This window comes from Martes martes (genome assembly GCF_963455335.1).
Source record: "Martes martes genome assembly, chromosome: X".
In the NCBI taxonomy this organism is placed as follows: domain Eukaryota; kingdom Metazoa; phylum Chordata; class Mammalia; order Carnivora; family Mustelidae; genus Martes; species Martes martes.
The window spans coordinates 44,055,573-44,072,194 of record NC_137897.1 but is presented as its reverse complement, the minus strand read 5'-3'; the positions used below and the strand labels follow the sequence as shown (position 1 = coordinate 44,072,194).

The 16,622-nt window shown below is 37.5% G+C and overlaps 1 protein-coding gene across 1 annotated transcript in view; it reads left to right on the top strand.

Annotated features, from left to right (window-relative positions):
- Nucleotides 1–16,622, top strand: part of PHF8 (PHD finger protein 8) — a 93,606-nt gene that overhangs the window by 52,762 nt on the left and 24,222 nt on the right. The window contains exon 18 of the mRNA XM_080795417.1: nt 9–322. Coding sequence (XP_080651543.1) covers nt 9–322 — 314 coding nt within the window. The remainder of the gene's footprint in view (nt 1–8; nt 323–16,622) is intronic.

The following is a 16,622-nucleotide window of genomic DNA, read 5'->3' as shown; positions in this document are numbered from 1 at the left end:
CCTTGCAGCGAGGCCCCTGCCTCTCCCAGCACTCAGGAGGCCATCCAGGGCATGCTGTGCATGGCCAACCTGCAGTCTTCATCATCCTCACCAGCTACCTCCAGCCTGCAGGCCTGGTGGACTGGGGGCCAGGACCGAAGCAGTGGGAGCTCCAGCAGTGGACTGGGCACAGTGTCTAGCAGTCCTGCTTCCCAGCGCACGCCAGGGAAGCGGCCCATCAAGCGGCCAGCATACTGGAGAACCGAGAGCGAGGAGGAGGAAGAGAATGCCAGTCTGGATGAACAGGACAGCTTGGGAGCATGCTTCAAGGATGCAGAGTATAGTAAGGGCCGCCAAGCACTTGGGTCCAGGCCAGAAGTGCTCCCCCTCGCTCCAGTCTCAAACCCACTCCCTGTCCAGGACAGCCTGTGACAATAATGAGCAAAGACCTTGCCTTAAGCTTGATACTTGCTTTCTCTGAGTCATGTTTTCTTAATCTATAAAATGGAAATATCTACAGGTTGATGCAAGAATTAGAGATGATGCTTGTACAGAGCACCTGGCACATTGTCTTACATATGGAAGACCCTCCGAAAATAATTAGCTATCCATTTTTTAAAAGATTTATTTATTTTTTAGAGAGAAAGAGAGAACGTGGCAGGGGGTGGGATAGAGGGAGAGAGAATCTCAAGCAGACTCCACACTGAGTGTGGAGCCCAACACAGGACTTGATCTCATGACCCTGAGATCATGACCTGAGCTGAAATAAAAAGTCAGGTGCTTAACTGACTGAGCCACCTAGGTGCCCGAGCTGTCATCCATTTTTAAAATTGTTTAACCTTCTTTACTGGAAACTCTTTTTTTCAAACCCTCTTGCCTGTTTTATTTCTGTCACTTCCATTTCCTTCTCTGTTGTTTGGTTCATCCCTTGCAAAGGTATATAATGATCTTTCGGCAGACTTCTTGCATTTAAGAGATGACCTTTTTTTGAGCTAAGATTTGTTAAGTACTACATTACATAATGCACCTTTTTGTATAGTGCAACTGACTTTAATGTGGGTTTTAATATTATTTTTTAATTTAAATTCAGTTAGCCAACATATAATACATCATTAGTTTTTACATAATGTTCAATGATTCATTAGTTGCATATAGCACCTTTGAATTAATTCTCATTGACTAAAATTTGAACAAGACGGAGAAAGCAAAAGTGCCCTTTGACTAATACTCTTCTTTCTCTGAGGAAGGTTACCCAGAGGTAGACTGTGTTACCAGTTGATACATAACTTTCATTTTGTACTTACAACTACATGTAGACACAAATAGATACAGTTTTGTGTAGTGTTCATGGTTCTACAACTTGCCTGGACATCTTTCAGCATCAGTACATAGAGATCTATGTATTGCATCACCACACTGAAATCTACCTGTTGTGTAGTAGTCTATAGCATAGATGTGCCATCGTATTTTTAACCATTCCCTACTGATTAACATTGAGGTTGTCTCTAATTTTATAGTTTGACTAACAACGCTGCAAAGAAAATTCTTGTAAATAACTCTTTGTGCCCATGTGCCAGCTAACATTTCTGTAGGGTAGGTAGACCTGCTAGATAGAAGGGTATGTACAAAATAAATGTTAATAGTGCCAAGTTCCCCTCTGAAAGGGCCAGTGTATGAGCAGTGTATGAACCTTACCAGCATTGGATATTACCAGTCTTCTTAATTTTTGGAACTCTGATAGCAAAAAATGGTGTTTGAGTTTGTTTTATATGTTTATTGGCTCTTTTTTATTTCTTTTTTTAAAGATTTATTTATTTTAGGGAGAGAGTGAATGAGCACAGGGAGGGAGAGGGAGTCTCAAGCAGACTCTGCACTGAGTGTGGTGTCTGATGTGGGACTCGATCCCACAGCCCTGAGATCACAACTCAAGCCAAAATTAAGAGTCGGTCACTTAACTGATTGTACCACCCAGTCACCCCTTCTTTATTTCTTTTCTGTGAATTAATTCATTCAATCTTTCACCCATTTTTTCCTATTAGGATGGTGGGGCTTTTTTATTGATTTGTAGTTCTTTATATATTCTAGATTTTTGTTTTTAAAGATTTATTGATTTATTTGACAGAGAGAGATCACAAGTAGGCAGAGCAGCAGGCAGAGAGAGAGGAGGGAAGCACGCTCTCTGCTGAGCAGAGAGCCCAACGTGGGGCTCAGTCCCAGGACCCTGAGATCATGACCTGAGCCAAAGGCAGAGGCTTAACCCACTGAGCCACCCAGGTGCCCCTATATTCTAGATTTCTTAGGGTTGTTATTTTTAATATATTCTGGAAATGTTGCAAAATGTTTTAGTCTGCTGCTTATATTTTAATTTTAGTTATGGTATCTTTTAGCATGTAGATTTCAGTTTTTGCATAGTTACTTTTATCAATTTTTTTATTTTGTCTTGTGTAAGAAGACTCATATTTTTGTCAAAAATATGTATAGACATTAAAATTTTACCTCTTTCTCTGGAATTAAGTTTTATGAATTGCGGGAGATAAGACTCTAACTTAATTTTTTTCCATATGGTTAGTCATTTGCCCTGACACCATTTATTCACTAGTTCATCATTATCCCCCTGGTTTGAAGTTCCTCTTTTGTCATAAACTAAATTCCCATGTGAATGTGGATTTGTTTTTCTACTCTGTTCCCAGCTCTGTCCCTTAATAGCTATGTGACATTGGGCAACCTCTCTGTGCTTCTCTGTTAGAATAGCACCTACCTCACAGGTTTTCATGAGGATTGAATGAATCAATACACATAAAGCACTTAGGACATTGCCTAGCATGTGGTAAGGGCTGTGTGTTAGATATTATTAATATTTTTCTGTTCTATAGAATTTGTGCATTTCTGTTGGGATACTGCGTTCGTTACTTACTATAGGCCTTGTATCTGGTAGGGCAAATCCCCTCTGCAGAACTTGCATTAGACCTAGGGAGCGCACAGTTGTTCAGCAAGCCCTTCATCTCTGAATGGAGCTGTGATTGATCTTAAGGGCATGCCAAGTTCCCCTGGCTACTCACCCTACCTTCAGCAGACAGTCGCATCAACCTACAGCTAAAACATCTGCCCCTGGTCTAACTACTCCCCTCTGCTTCCCGGTTTGCCTAGTGACATGAGAAAGGCAGTTTAATAAGGAGATGCCAACCTATTTATTCTTATTTTTCCAGAATTTCTAGGCCATTATTGAGGTTTTTTTCTATTCCAGATGGATTTTCGAATCAGTTTGTCAAATTCCATGGAAAATCCTGGGATTTTTTTTTATTAAGATTTCATGGCATTTGTAGGTAAATTTATGGAAACTATCATCTTTCATCAGAAGCCTTATCTGCTATAATGGGATATATGTATACTTTATCTATTACATTTTTCATTTGTCTGTTGCAAGTATGGAGGAATGTATGAGTTTTCCATTCCAATCCTGAATCAGACTTATACTTACTATATACTCTTACTGGTTCTATTAATTTTTCTATTAATTCTATTTTCTATTAATTCTATTAATTTTTCAGTTAATTGTCTTGGGCTATTGAGGGAGGTGATCTACGTTCCCTGTCTTAGTTTGCTAAGGCTGCCATAACAAAATACCACAGACTGGATGACTTAAATGACAGAAATTTATTTTCTCATAGTTCTGGAGGCTGAAAGTCCAAGATCAAAGTGCTAGTGGTGTTGGGTTCCCCTGAGGCCTCTCCTTGGCTTACAGATGACCACCCTTTTGCTGCTTCCTCATCTGATCTTACCTTTGTGAACAGAGGACCCTGATGTCCTTGTGTATATCCTAATCTCTTCTTAAAAGGACACAGTCAAGTTGGATCAGGGCCCACTCTATTGGCCTCATTTTAACTTAATTATCTCTTTGAAAGTCTTATCTCCAAATAAGTCACATTCTAAAGTACTGGGGGTTAGGAACTAAACATATGAATGGGGGGGGTTGGGAGACAAATTTAGCTCATAATACCCCTTTTCTTTCACGTATTCATATGTCTAGATTTTTCTAGTTTTATTATGGTGTTGAATAGTCTTTGTCTTGTTTCTGACTTTAAAGGTAATGTTGCCAGTGTTTTCCCACTTAATACAATGGCTCTGTAGGTCTCTGATAGGCTATGTTCATGAATTTCAGGGGAATATCTATCTCTAGTTTGAGAGGTTTTTGTTTTTTTTTAATCAGAAATGGAATTAGGTTTTAGCAAATGGTTTTTGACATCTTTTGATTATAAATACATAGTTTTTCTCTGTTAATTTGTTAATGGTGGTTTACAGTAAGAATTACTGCTTTATAAAAAAGATTTTATTTATTTATTTATTTATTTGTCAGAGAGAGAGAGAGAGAGTGCGTGCAGAAGCAGGCAGAGTGGCAGGCAGAGGCAGGGAGAGAGGAAGGCTCCCTGCTGAGCAAGGAGCCAGACGTGGAACTCAGTCTGAGGACCCTGGGATTATGACCTGAGCCACCCAGCCATCCCAGAATTATTGCTTTTTTTTTAAGATTTTATTTATTTATTTGTCAGAGAGAGAGAGAGGGAGAGAGAGTGAGCGAGCACAGGCAGAGGCGGAGGGAGAAGCAGGTTCCCTGCCAAGCAAGGAGCCCGATGTGGGACTCGATCCCAGGACGCTGGGATCATGACCTGAGCCGAAGGCAGCTGCTTAACCAACTGAGCCACCCAGGCGTCCCAGAATTACTGCTTTTGAGTTGACATTTCCTTCTTGGGATTGGCTGTACTTGATCGTAATGTTTAGCAATTTTGTTTAGTTCATTTGATTACTAATCATCTTGTTTGTTTACTGTTAATTTCTGGTTTTATTTCACTCCTTTCTCTAAGTGTTCTTTGTACAACATCTTAGATTGAAAGCTCTTTTCCTTTATTTTCAGTCTGTTTTCCCTTTTGATAAAGAGTTTTTTAAAATTTATTTTTTAAATTAACCCAAAGTAAGATCAGCTTTGTTGTTATACACATGTTTAGATTCTTGTAACTACCACCAAAATGAGCATACAGAATCTCCTCAAACTCCCTTATGTTGTCCCTTAGTAGTCATGCCCTCCCTCTACCCCTAAGGCCTGCCAACCACTTGAGGTCCTCTTCATCCCTGTGGTTTTTGCCTTTGCCAGGATATCACGTAAATGGAGTTGCACAATATTGTAATATTTTCAGATTAGCCTCTGTTACTCAGCATAATGCCCTTAAGATTCATCCATGTTGTTGTCTTTGAATATATTGTTCCTTTTTATTGCTATAGTCCATTGTATACCATAGTTTCTTTATCCGTTCACTCACTGAAGGATATTTGGATGGTTTCCAACTTTGGGTGATTATGAATTGAACTGCTACGAACATGCACATGCAGGCTTTTGTGTAAACATGAGTTTTCATTTCTCTGGGTAAATGCCTTAGAATGGGATTGCTGGACTCTCTGGTCAGTGTATAAGAAATGGCAAAGGTATTTCCCAGAGTGGTTGTGCCATTTTATGTTCCTATCTGTAATGTGAGTTTCAGTTGTTCCACATGCTTGTCAGCACTTGGTATTGTCATTGTATTTATTTTAGCCATCCTAATAAGGCTATAGTGAATAGCTCATTTAATGGCTTGGCTAATGGCTAATGGTATATCTACTGTCTATTCATGCATACATCCTCTTTTCTGAGATGTCTTTAAATAGACACTTTGAATGACTTTTGACATATTTATTATTGAGGAATAATTAACATAGAGTATTATATAAGCTTCAGGTATATGATTCAACCGTTCTGTACATTACTCATTGCTCATCAAGGTAAGTGTACTTTTGGGTGCCTGGGTAGCTCAGTCAGTTAAGCATCTGCCTTCAGCTCAGGTCATGATCCCAGGATTCTGGGATCGAGCTGTGTATCAGGCTCCCTGCTCAGGGGGCAGTCTGCTTCTTCCTCTGGCTGCTGCTCCCCCAGCTTGTGTGCGCTCTCTCTCTCTCTCTCTCTCTCTAATAAATAAAATCTTTTTAAAAAAAGATACGTGTACTCTTAATCCCCTTTTTCTGTTTCACCCATTCCCCCTAACCACCTCCCCTGGCAACCAGCAGTTTGTTCTCTGTATTTAAGATTCTGGTTTTTTGTTTGCTTGTTCCTTTGTTTTGTTTCTTAAATACTTGAAATCATATGGTATTTGTCTTTCTCTTTCTGACTTACTTCACTTTGCATTATACCCTGTAGGTCCCTCTACATTGTTGCAAATGTGAGGATCTCATTCTTTTCTGTGGCTGAGTAATAGTCCAGTGTGTGTGTGTGTGTATGTGTGTAGATAGATATATAGATATATCTGTCTTGTATCTTCTTTATGCATTCATCTGTGGAAGGACTTATCTGTGGATGAGTTGCTTCCATATCATAGCTATTATAAATAATGCTGCAATAAATATAGGAGTGCATATATCTTTTCAAATTAGTGTTTCATTTTCTTTTGGGTAAATACCCAGTAGTGGAGTTACTGAATCATGTGGTAATTCTTTTTAATTTTAAGGAACCTCCATACTGTTTTCCACAGTGGCCACACCATTTTGCATTCCCACCAAGTACACCAAGTACATAAGAGTTCCCTTTTCCCTGTATCCTTGCCAACATTTGTTAATTCTTGTCTTTGATTTTAGCCATTCTGACAGATGTAAGATGATATCTCACTATAGTTTTGATTGTATTTCCATGATGATTAGTGATATTGAGCATATCTCATGTGTCTCTTGGCCATTTGTATGTCTTCTTTGGAAAAGTGTCTTTTTAGGTCCTCTGCCCATTTTAAAATCAGATTGTTTATGTTTTTTTGGTGTTGAATTATATAAATTTTTAATATTTTTTGGATATTAACCCCTTACTGAATATATCATTTGCAGATATCTTCTCACATTCCATAGGTTACCTTTTTGTTTTGATGGTTTCCTTTGCTCTGTAAAACTTCGTATTTTCGTGTAGTCCAAATAGTTTAATTTTGCTTTAGTTCCCCTTGCCTGAAGAGACTTATCTAGAAAAATGTTCCTACTTGCAATGTCAAGGAGATTACTGCCCATGTTTACTTCTAGGAGTTTTATGGTTTCAGGTCTCACATTTAGACCCTTAATCCATTTTGAGTATATTTTTGTGTATGGTTCAGTGAAAATGGTCCAGTTTCATTCTTTTGCATGTAGCTGTCCTGTTTTCCCATAACCATTTATTGAAGAGACTGTCTTTTCCCCAGTGTATATTCTTTCCTCCTTTGTTGTGGACTAATTGACTGTATGAGTATGGGCTTCTTTCTGGGTTCTGTATTCTTTCCGATTAATTGATGTGTCTGTTTTTGTGCCCATACCATAATGTTTTGATTACTGTAGCTTTATAATGTATTTTGAAATTTGAGATTATGATACTTCCAGTTTTGTAGCTTTGTTCTTCTTTCTTAAGATTGCTTTGGCTATTCAGGGTCTTTTTTGGTCCCGTGCATATTTTAGTATTATTTATTCTAATTCTGTGAAAAAATGTTATTGGTATTTTGAAAGGGATTGCATTAAATCTGTAGATTGCTTTGGTTAGTATGGACATTTTGACATTATTTGTTCTCCCAATCCATGAGCATAGAATATCTTTCTATTTGTTTGTGTTATCTTCAATTTCTTTCATCATTGTTTTATAGTTTTTTTTTTAAATATAGGTCTTTCACTTTATTAAGTTCATGCCTAGGCATTTTATTATTTCTGGTGCAATTGTAACTTGATTTGTTAATTTCTCTTTCTGCTACTTAATTTTGTATATAGAAATGCAACAGGTTTCTGTGTGTTTAATTTTGTTTCCTGCAACTTTACTGAATTCATTTATCAGTTCTCATAGATTTTTGGTGGTGTCTTTAGGGTTTTCTTTCTTTCTTTTTTTTTTTAGATTTTTAAAAAATTTATTTGTCAGAGAGAGAGAGAGAGAGAGAGCAGAAGCAGGGAGAGCTGCAGGCAGAACAGGCAGAGCAGGCAGAGGGAGAAGCAGGCTCCCCATTGAGCAAGGAGCCAGATGTGGGACTTGATTCCAGGACCCTGGGATCATGACCTGAGCCAAAGGCAGGCGCTTAACTGACTGAGCCATCCAGGCATCCCTAGGGTTTTCTATTTATAGTATTATGCTAACTGCAAATAATGAAACTTTTGCTTTTTCCTTACCAATTTGGATACCTTTTATTTCTTTTTCTTGTGTGACTGCTATGGCTAGAACTTCCAGTACTATGTTGAATAAAAGTGGTGAAATCCTTGTCTTGTTCCTGATCTTAGGGGAAAAGCTCTCAGTTTTTCCATATTGAGTATGATGTTTGCTGTGGGTTTTTCATAGATGGCCTTTATTGTGTTGAGGTATATCTTCCTTCTGAAGCTATTTTGTTGAGAACTTCCAGTACTATGTTGAATAAAAGTGGTGCAATCCTTGTCTTGTTCCTGATCTTAGGGGAAAAGCTCTCAGTTTTTCCTTATTGAGTATGATGTTTGCTGTGGGTTTTTCATAGATGGCCTTTATTGTGTTGAGGTATATCTTCCTTCTGAAGCTATTTTGTTGAGAATTTATATCACGAATGGATGTTGTACTTTGTTAAATGCTTTTTCTACATCTATTAAAATGATCATATGCTTTTATCTTATTGATGTGATGTATGCTGTTGATTGATTTGTGAATATTGAACCACCCTTGCATCCTGAGAATAAATTCCACTTGAGCATTGCGAATGATTTTTTAAATACATTGTTGGATTCAGTTTGCTACTATTTTGTTGAGGATTTTTGCATCTGTGTTCATCAGAGCTACTGGCCTGTAGGGGTGTGTGTGTGTGTGTGTGTGTGTGTGTTTATCTGGTTTTGGTATCAGGGTTATGGTGGCCTTGCAGAATGAATTTGGGAGCTTTCCTTCCTCTTCAATAATTTGGAAATAATTCAAGAAGAATAGATGGGTATTAACACTTCTTTAAATGTTTGGTAGAATTCACTTGTGAAACCATCTGGTCCTAGACTTGTTTGTTGGGAGTTTTTTGATTATTGATTCAATTTCATTGCTGGTAGTCAATCAGTTCAGATTTTCTATTGCTTCCTGATTCAGTTATGGAAGGTTGTATGTTTCTAGGCATTTATCCATTTTTTTCTTGGGCTGTCCAATTTGTTGGCATATAATTTTTCATAGAATTCTCTTAAAATCCTTGGTATTCCTGTGGTGTGGTTGTTATTTCTCCTCCTTCATTCTGATTTTGTTTGAGTTCTCTCTTTTTTTCTTGATGGATCTGGCTGAAGGTTTATCCATTTTGTTTATATTTTCCAAGAACCAATTCTTTGTTTCATTGATCTGTTCTGTTGTTTCTTTAGTCTCTGTTTTATTTATTTCTGCTCTACACCTTATTTTGTCCTTCCTTCTTCTCAGCTTGCCTTTGTTCTTCTTTTTCTAGCTCCTTTAGGTGTAGGGTTAGGATGTTTATTGAGATTTTTCTTATTTCTTTAAGTAGGCCTGTATTTCCAGAATCTTCCCTCTTAGAACAGCTTTTGCTGCATCCAGGTGATTTTGGACTATTGTGTTTTCATCTTCACTTGTTTCCCTGTATTTTTTAATTTTTTCTTTGATTTCTTGGTTGACACATTCATTGTTTAGTAGCATGTTATTTAGCCTCCATTTATTCATGCTTTTTCCAGAGTTATTCTTGTGATTGATTTCTAGTTTCATAATGTTGTAGTCAGAAAAGATATATGGTAGAATTTCATGCTTTTTTAATTTATTGAGGCTTGTTTCGTGGCCTAATGTGTGATCTATTCTGGAGAAGGTTCCACATGCACTTAAAAAGGATGTGTATTCTGTTGTTTTAGGTGGAACAGTCTGAATATATCTTTGAGGTCCATCTGGTCAAACTTGTCATTCAAAGCTGTTGTTTCCTTGTTGATTTTCTGTGTGAATGATCTTTTCATTGACATAAGTGGGGTGTTAAAGTCCCGTACTATTATATTACTGTCACTTTCTTCTTTTGTCTGTTAATGGTTGCTTTATGTTTTTAGGTGCTCCCATGTTGGGTGCATAATATTTACAGTTGTTCTATCCTCTTGTTGGATTGTTCTCTTTATCATTAGGTGGTGTCCTTTCTTGTCTCTTGTTGCAGTCTTAGTTTTAAAGTCTATTTTGTTTGATTTCAGGATTACTACCCAGCTTTCTTTTTGCTTCCATTTGTGTGGTAAACATTTTTCCATCCTTTCACTTTCAATCTGCATATGTGTTAGGTCTGATGCGATTCTCTCGTAGGCAGTATACAGATAGGTCTTATTACTCTTTTATCCATTCCACCACCTTGTGTCTTTTGTTTGGAGAGTTGAGTCCATTTACATTTAAAGTAATTATTGATAGGTATGTACTTATTGCCATTTTGTTATTTTTCAGGTTTTTTAATACTTCTTTGCTCTCTTCCCTTGTAGCCTAATTGCATTCTTTCATGATATACTTGGCTTCCTTTCCCTTTATGTTTTGTGTATGTATTACAGATTTTTGATTTGTGGTTACCATTTGGTTCATAATGACATCATATGCATATAGCAGTCTGTATTGAATTGATGGTCACTAAAGTTTGAAGCCATTTTAAAAGCATTAAATTTTTACCACTCCCCATGTTTTATGTATAAAATGTCATACTTTTTATCCTTTTATTTTGTGAATCCCTTGACTGATTTTGTAGATATAGTTGATTTTACTGTTTTTGTGCTTTAACCTCCATATTGGTTTGATAAGTGATTCATGTACTACTTTTATTTTGTGTTTACATTTTACCTGTGAAAAATTTCCCCATCATTTGCTTACTCATGATTATGTCTTTCTCTTTCCACTCCAAGAATTCCCTTTAACATTTCTTGCAGGGCTAGTTTATTGGTGATGAACTCCTTTAACTTTGTTTGGCTGGGAAACTTTTATTTTAAAGAGAGAGAGTAGAAGGAGGGACAGAGGGAGAGGAAGAGGAGAATCTTAAGCAGGCTCCATGTGCAGTGAGGAGCTTGATGCACACCACTCAATCTCACAACCCTGAGATCATGACCTGAGCTGAAATCAAGAGTCAGACACTTAACTGACTAAGCCACCCAGGTGGCCCTAGCTGGGAAACTATTTATCTATCTTTCTATTGTGAATGACATCCTTGGTGTGTAGAGTATTCTTGGTTGCAAGTTTTTTCCTTTCAGTACTTTACATGTATCATGCCACTCCCTTCTGGCTGGACAAGTTTCCACTGAAAAGTCAGCTGATAACCTTATGGGGTTTCTCTTGTATATAACTGTTTTATTTTCTCTTGCTGCTTTAAAAATTCTCTTTATCACCATTTTTTGCCATGTTAATTACTATGTGCCTTGGAATGGACCTCCTTAGGTTAATTTTGTTGGGTGCTCTCTGTGCCTCCAGGATCAGCATATCTGTTTCCTGCCCCAGATTAGGGAAGTTGTCAGCTGTTATTTCTTCAAATAAGTTTTCTGCAGTCTTCTCTCTCTTTTCTTCTTCTTCTTCTGCAATCCCTATCATGTAAATGTTATCACACTTGATTGATATCACAGAGTACCTTAATCTGTTCTCATTTTTTTTTCTTTTTGCTGTTCAGCTTGGTTTCTTTCCATTACCTTGTCTTCCGGATTGCTGATCCAGTCTCCTGCCTCCTCTAATCTATAATTGATTCCTTCTAGTGTATTTTTATTTCAGTTATTGAGTTCTTCATATCTCACTGGTTCTTTTTTATATTTTCTGTTTGTTGAAGGTCTCACTGAGATTCTCCACTCTTTTCTCAAGTCCAGTGAGTATTTTTATGACCATTACCTTGAATTTTCTATCAGGCATATTAATTATTTTCATTTCATTTAGCTCTTTTGCTGTGATTTTGTCTTGTTCCTTCATTTGATACATATTCTTCTGTCTCCTCATTTTATCTGATTGTCTTTGTTTCTGTGTATTAGGAAATAAGGCTACATCTCCTAATCTTGAAAGTAGTGGCCTTTTGAAGAAGAGATCTTATAGTGCCATGTAGCACAATGCCCCCTGTTCACCAGAACCAGGCAATTGGTGTCCGGAGGGGTATCTCCTGTGTTGGTGCATGTGCCCTACTGTTGTAGTTAATCTGTGTTTGCCTTCAGTCCAGTTGGTTGCAATAGCCCTCTCTGCCTACTTTGGGTGGGCACAAGGGCACGGTTTGGTCCCTGTGATGTTAAAGGGCCTGTCTGGGATTGCTACAAGCTTGTAGTTGGGTGGTATCACTAGTTAGACACTTGCATGCCCTTAGCCCATCTGCTGGGGCTGCAGTCACATTGACCTGCAGGGCAGTCTCCTTATGTTTTACTCTGGAAGGCTTTCATTGGTTGGTGGAGCTGACAGACCAGACGTCTGCCCCTGTTCCAGGATTGGGGCAGAGCACTATCTCTATGCTGCCAGTTATAAGGTTTGGGTGCTGGGACTGAGGGCATTATGGTGTGTGTGGTTATCTTCCCTTCTCCCCAGGGCAGTAGTTAATTTGGAGTGGCACTCTTCCCTGCTGGGGTTGCTTGCAGGGTGTGTTGGGACAGGAGTAGTTTTGGAGGGAAGCCTGCTTCCTGATTTGGGCAGGTTGGATGGGCTGAGTGGCAGGAGAGCATGGGGTTAAGGCACATGATGCTAGCAAGATAGGTGGACAGTGTTTGTACTGGTTTCCACAAGTGGCCTCTCTAGGCTGGGGATTGGGGAAGAGAAATGGTGCCCACCAACAGTTTTGTTCTTGGAGAGGTCCCCTAAACACCCATGCCCCTCCAGCACAAGTTCTGCGATTAGTAAATAAATCTTCAATATACCCCAGGTGCTTTTCAGACTGCTGCTTCTCTGCTTTATCTTGGCTGGGTTATTTGTAACACTGGCCCATAAAGGGCTGGGACCCAGTTCTTTGTTGTTCCCTAGCTCTCCAGGTTCCAAGCCTTCTCTAGGATCTAAGCCTGTTGATTTTTAAAGCACCCAGGGATAAACCCTGCTAATTGAAAAACTCTCAACATGAAGCCCCATTTGTTTTCAAAACCAAATGTTATGGAAATTTGTCTTCCCAGCGTGGGTCCTCTGTGCCTGGGGTGCCTAGAGTGGGGTCTCATCCTCTCACTTCTTTGTGCTTGTATTGTCCCTTCTGTTTAAGGTTAGTTTTGTTTCCATCCCTCCTACCCTTTTCAGTGTGGCCTCCTGTCTATAATGAACCTTGTAACGTCTGTTGTGCCAGTCTTTGTGTCATTTTCAGGGTAAGTGTCACTGATCTGGCTGTTATCTGGAACAGAGTGAGCTCAGGAACCTCCTACTCTTCCATCTTCCAACTTTTGCCTATTTTTTAATTGTTGTTTTTTACTTAAATGTTGAGCTTTGAAAATTCTTTGTATAGTCTGAGTTCAGGTCTCTTGTCAGATATATATTATTTTCTACTAGTCTGAGCTTCTCTCATTCTTAACACTTCCTTTCTTAAAGCAAGCACTTTCATTTTCCAAAAAGTCTCATGTATCAATTTTATCTTTTAATGATTATGCTTTTTGTGTCTCATTTAACAATTCTTTATGTAAACTCAGGTCATAACAGTTTTCCTATTTTACATTTCTAACCATGACATAGTTTGACTAAAGTTTTTCACAAGGTATGTTTAGGTTGAGGTTTACCCTTTTTTTGGTGTATGGATGTCTATTTGTTCCAAGACTGTTTGTTGAAAAGACTCTTTTCTCCCCCATTGACTTACATTTACATCTTTGTAAAAAATCAAATGGTCATATTGGTGTGGATCTGTTTCTGGATTGTTTTATTTATTTTCATTGATGTATATATCTGTCTCTTTGCCAGTACCTCAATGTCTTGATTACTGTAGCTTCATAGCAGTTCTTAAGATCAGTTAGTATGAGTTCTTCAGTTTTGCCTTTCCATGTAAATTTTAGAATTGATTTGTCTGAATCCACAAAAAATTTCTACTGGGATTTTGATTGGAATTGTGTTTAAATGTATATATCAATCTGGGGAGAATTGGCATCTTTATTTTTTGTTGAGGTAAAATTCACAAAACATGTAGTTTAACCATTTTAAAGTGTACAATTCAGTGGCACTTAATGCATTTTCTAAGACATTTTTTTTCACCCCTGGAAAAACTCCCTATATCCATTAAGTGATTATTACCCATGCCGCCCTCTCTTCCTTGTCCTCTGGTAACCACTAATCTGCTTTCTGTCTGTATGATTTGCCCTTTATAGATGTTTCATATAAGAGTAATCAGGTAATATGTGACCTTTTGTGTCTGACTTCTCTTCTTTAGCATAATGTTTTCAAGGTTCATATAAGTTGTAGCATATATCAGTATGTTCCATTTTATGGATAAATATTATTTCATTGTACGGATATGCCACAATTTGTTTATCTGTTCATCTGCTGATGGACATTTGGGTTATTTCCATCTTTTGGCCATTAATGAAAATGCTGCTATAGACATTTGCATCTGTTTTTGTTTTGTTTTGTTTTTGTTTTTGTTTTTGTTTTTTTTGCATCTGTTTTTGTGTGGACATGTCTTCATTTGTTCTGGGCATATACCTATGAGTCAAATTGCTGAGTCATGTGGTAATTCTGTGTTTAACTCTTTGAGAAATCATCAGACTGTTTCTACAATAACTGCAAGACAGTTGTCATCTTAGATACCGAGTGTTCTATGTATATGTTATTCCCTCTGTGTTTAGTCTTTTTTAAATATCTTTTATCAGTATTTTATGGATTTTACATGCAGATCCTGCACATGTTTTGTTAGATTTATCCCAGAGTTCTGTATTTTTTGGAGATATGAATGGTACCTTTTTTAACTTTTGGTTTCTGATTGTTTCATGATAGGATACATAAATGTGTTTGGTTTTATATGTTGACCTTGTATCCTGCAACCTTCGTATATTCACTTATTCTAGGAGTTTTTAAAATATTTTCTTGGGGGACGCCCGGGTGGCTCAGTTGGTTAAGCGGCTGCCTTCGGCTCAGGTCATGATTCCAGCGTCCTGGGATTGAGTCCCACATCCAGCTCCCTGCTCGGTGGGGAGCCTGCTTCTCCCTCTGTTTCTGCCTGCCACTCTGTCTGCCTGTGTGCGCTCGCTCGCTCTCTCTCTCTCTCTAACCAATAAATAAATAAAATCTTTAAAAAAATATTTTCTTGGGATTTTTTATATAGATGATCATGTCCTGTGCAAACATGGACAATTTTATTCATTTCATTCTAATCTGTAAGTCTTTTTATTTCTTCTTGCCTTTTTGTTCTGGCTAGGACTTTCAGCACAATGTGGTGAGAGTGAACACCCTGACCCGTTTCCAATCTAAGGAGGAAACCATTCGGTTTTTTCACTCTTACAATGTTAGCTGTAGGTTATCAGATTAAGGAAGTTCATTTCTATTCCTATTTTGCTAAGGGTTTGTTTATGAGTGGGTGTTGAATTTTGTCCAGGGTTTTTGTTCCATCAATGGGTATGATCACATGGTTTCTCTTCTTCTGTCTGTTAATATGGTAGGTTACATTGATTGATTTTCAAATATTGAGCCAGACTTAAAATTATAGTATAGACCTTAGATATTATTCTTTTTATATATTACAGGATTTATTTACTAGAATTTCACTGAGGATTTTTGTGTCTATGTTTATGATGGATATTGGTCTGTAATTTTTTCTTTTACTCTCTGACTTTAGTTTTGGTATCAGGGCAGTGCTGGCCTCAAAGAATGAGGTAGGAAGTATTCCCTTCTCTTCTGTTTTGTAGAAGCGGTTGTTTAGAATTAGCAATTCTTTTTTTTTTTTTTTTTCGAATGTTTGGTAGAATTTGTGAGTGAAACCACCTGGGCCTAGAGATTTCTTTTTCAGGTTTTAACTATGGTTTTATTTTCCTTAGTAGGTATAGGATTATCCAGGTTATCTGTTTCTCCTTCAGTGAGTTTTGATAGTTTGTGTCATTCAGGGAATTGATGCATTTCAGCTAAGTTGTAGAATTTATGGGTGCAGAGTTGTTTGTAGTATATTCCTATTATCCTTTTAATGTCTATGATGTCTTTAGCATCTCTCTCTTTTTGTTCTTGATATTAGTAATTTGTGTCTTGTCTTTTTTCTTTGTCCTTCTTGCTGGCATTTTATCAATTTAATGAATCTTCTCAAAGGACTTGCTTATGGTTTTATTTAATATTTACCACCATTTGTTTTATTACTCAGGGTTTAGTCTGTGTTGATAATTTTGCATTGTGAACTTGAGAAGAAGAATGTGTATTCTACTATTGTTGGGTTGAGTGTTCTATAAATTTCAATTAGATCAAGTTGATTGATGGTTACGTCTTCTTGTCATTATGTTAGTATGTTATTTCCTATCCCAGGTAATTTTCCTTGGTGTAAGGTTACTTAATAGTCAATCCAACTTTCTTAAATTAATGTTGGTATGGTATATCTTTTTATATCCTCATTTATTTATTTGTTCATTTATTCATTCATTAATTTATATTTATCATGACCCAGAACTCAGTCTGTGTCATTCATCTTTAGTTCCCAAGTGATATTCAATTCACATTCACACAGAATGAAGAGGGAAAAAAGCTTGAATCTGTTCTCAGTGCTATTCACTGAAATAATTTAGAATAAGATGAGGCCTCATTT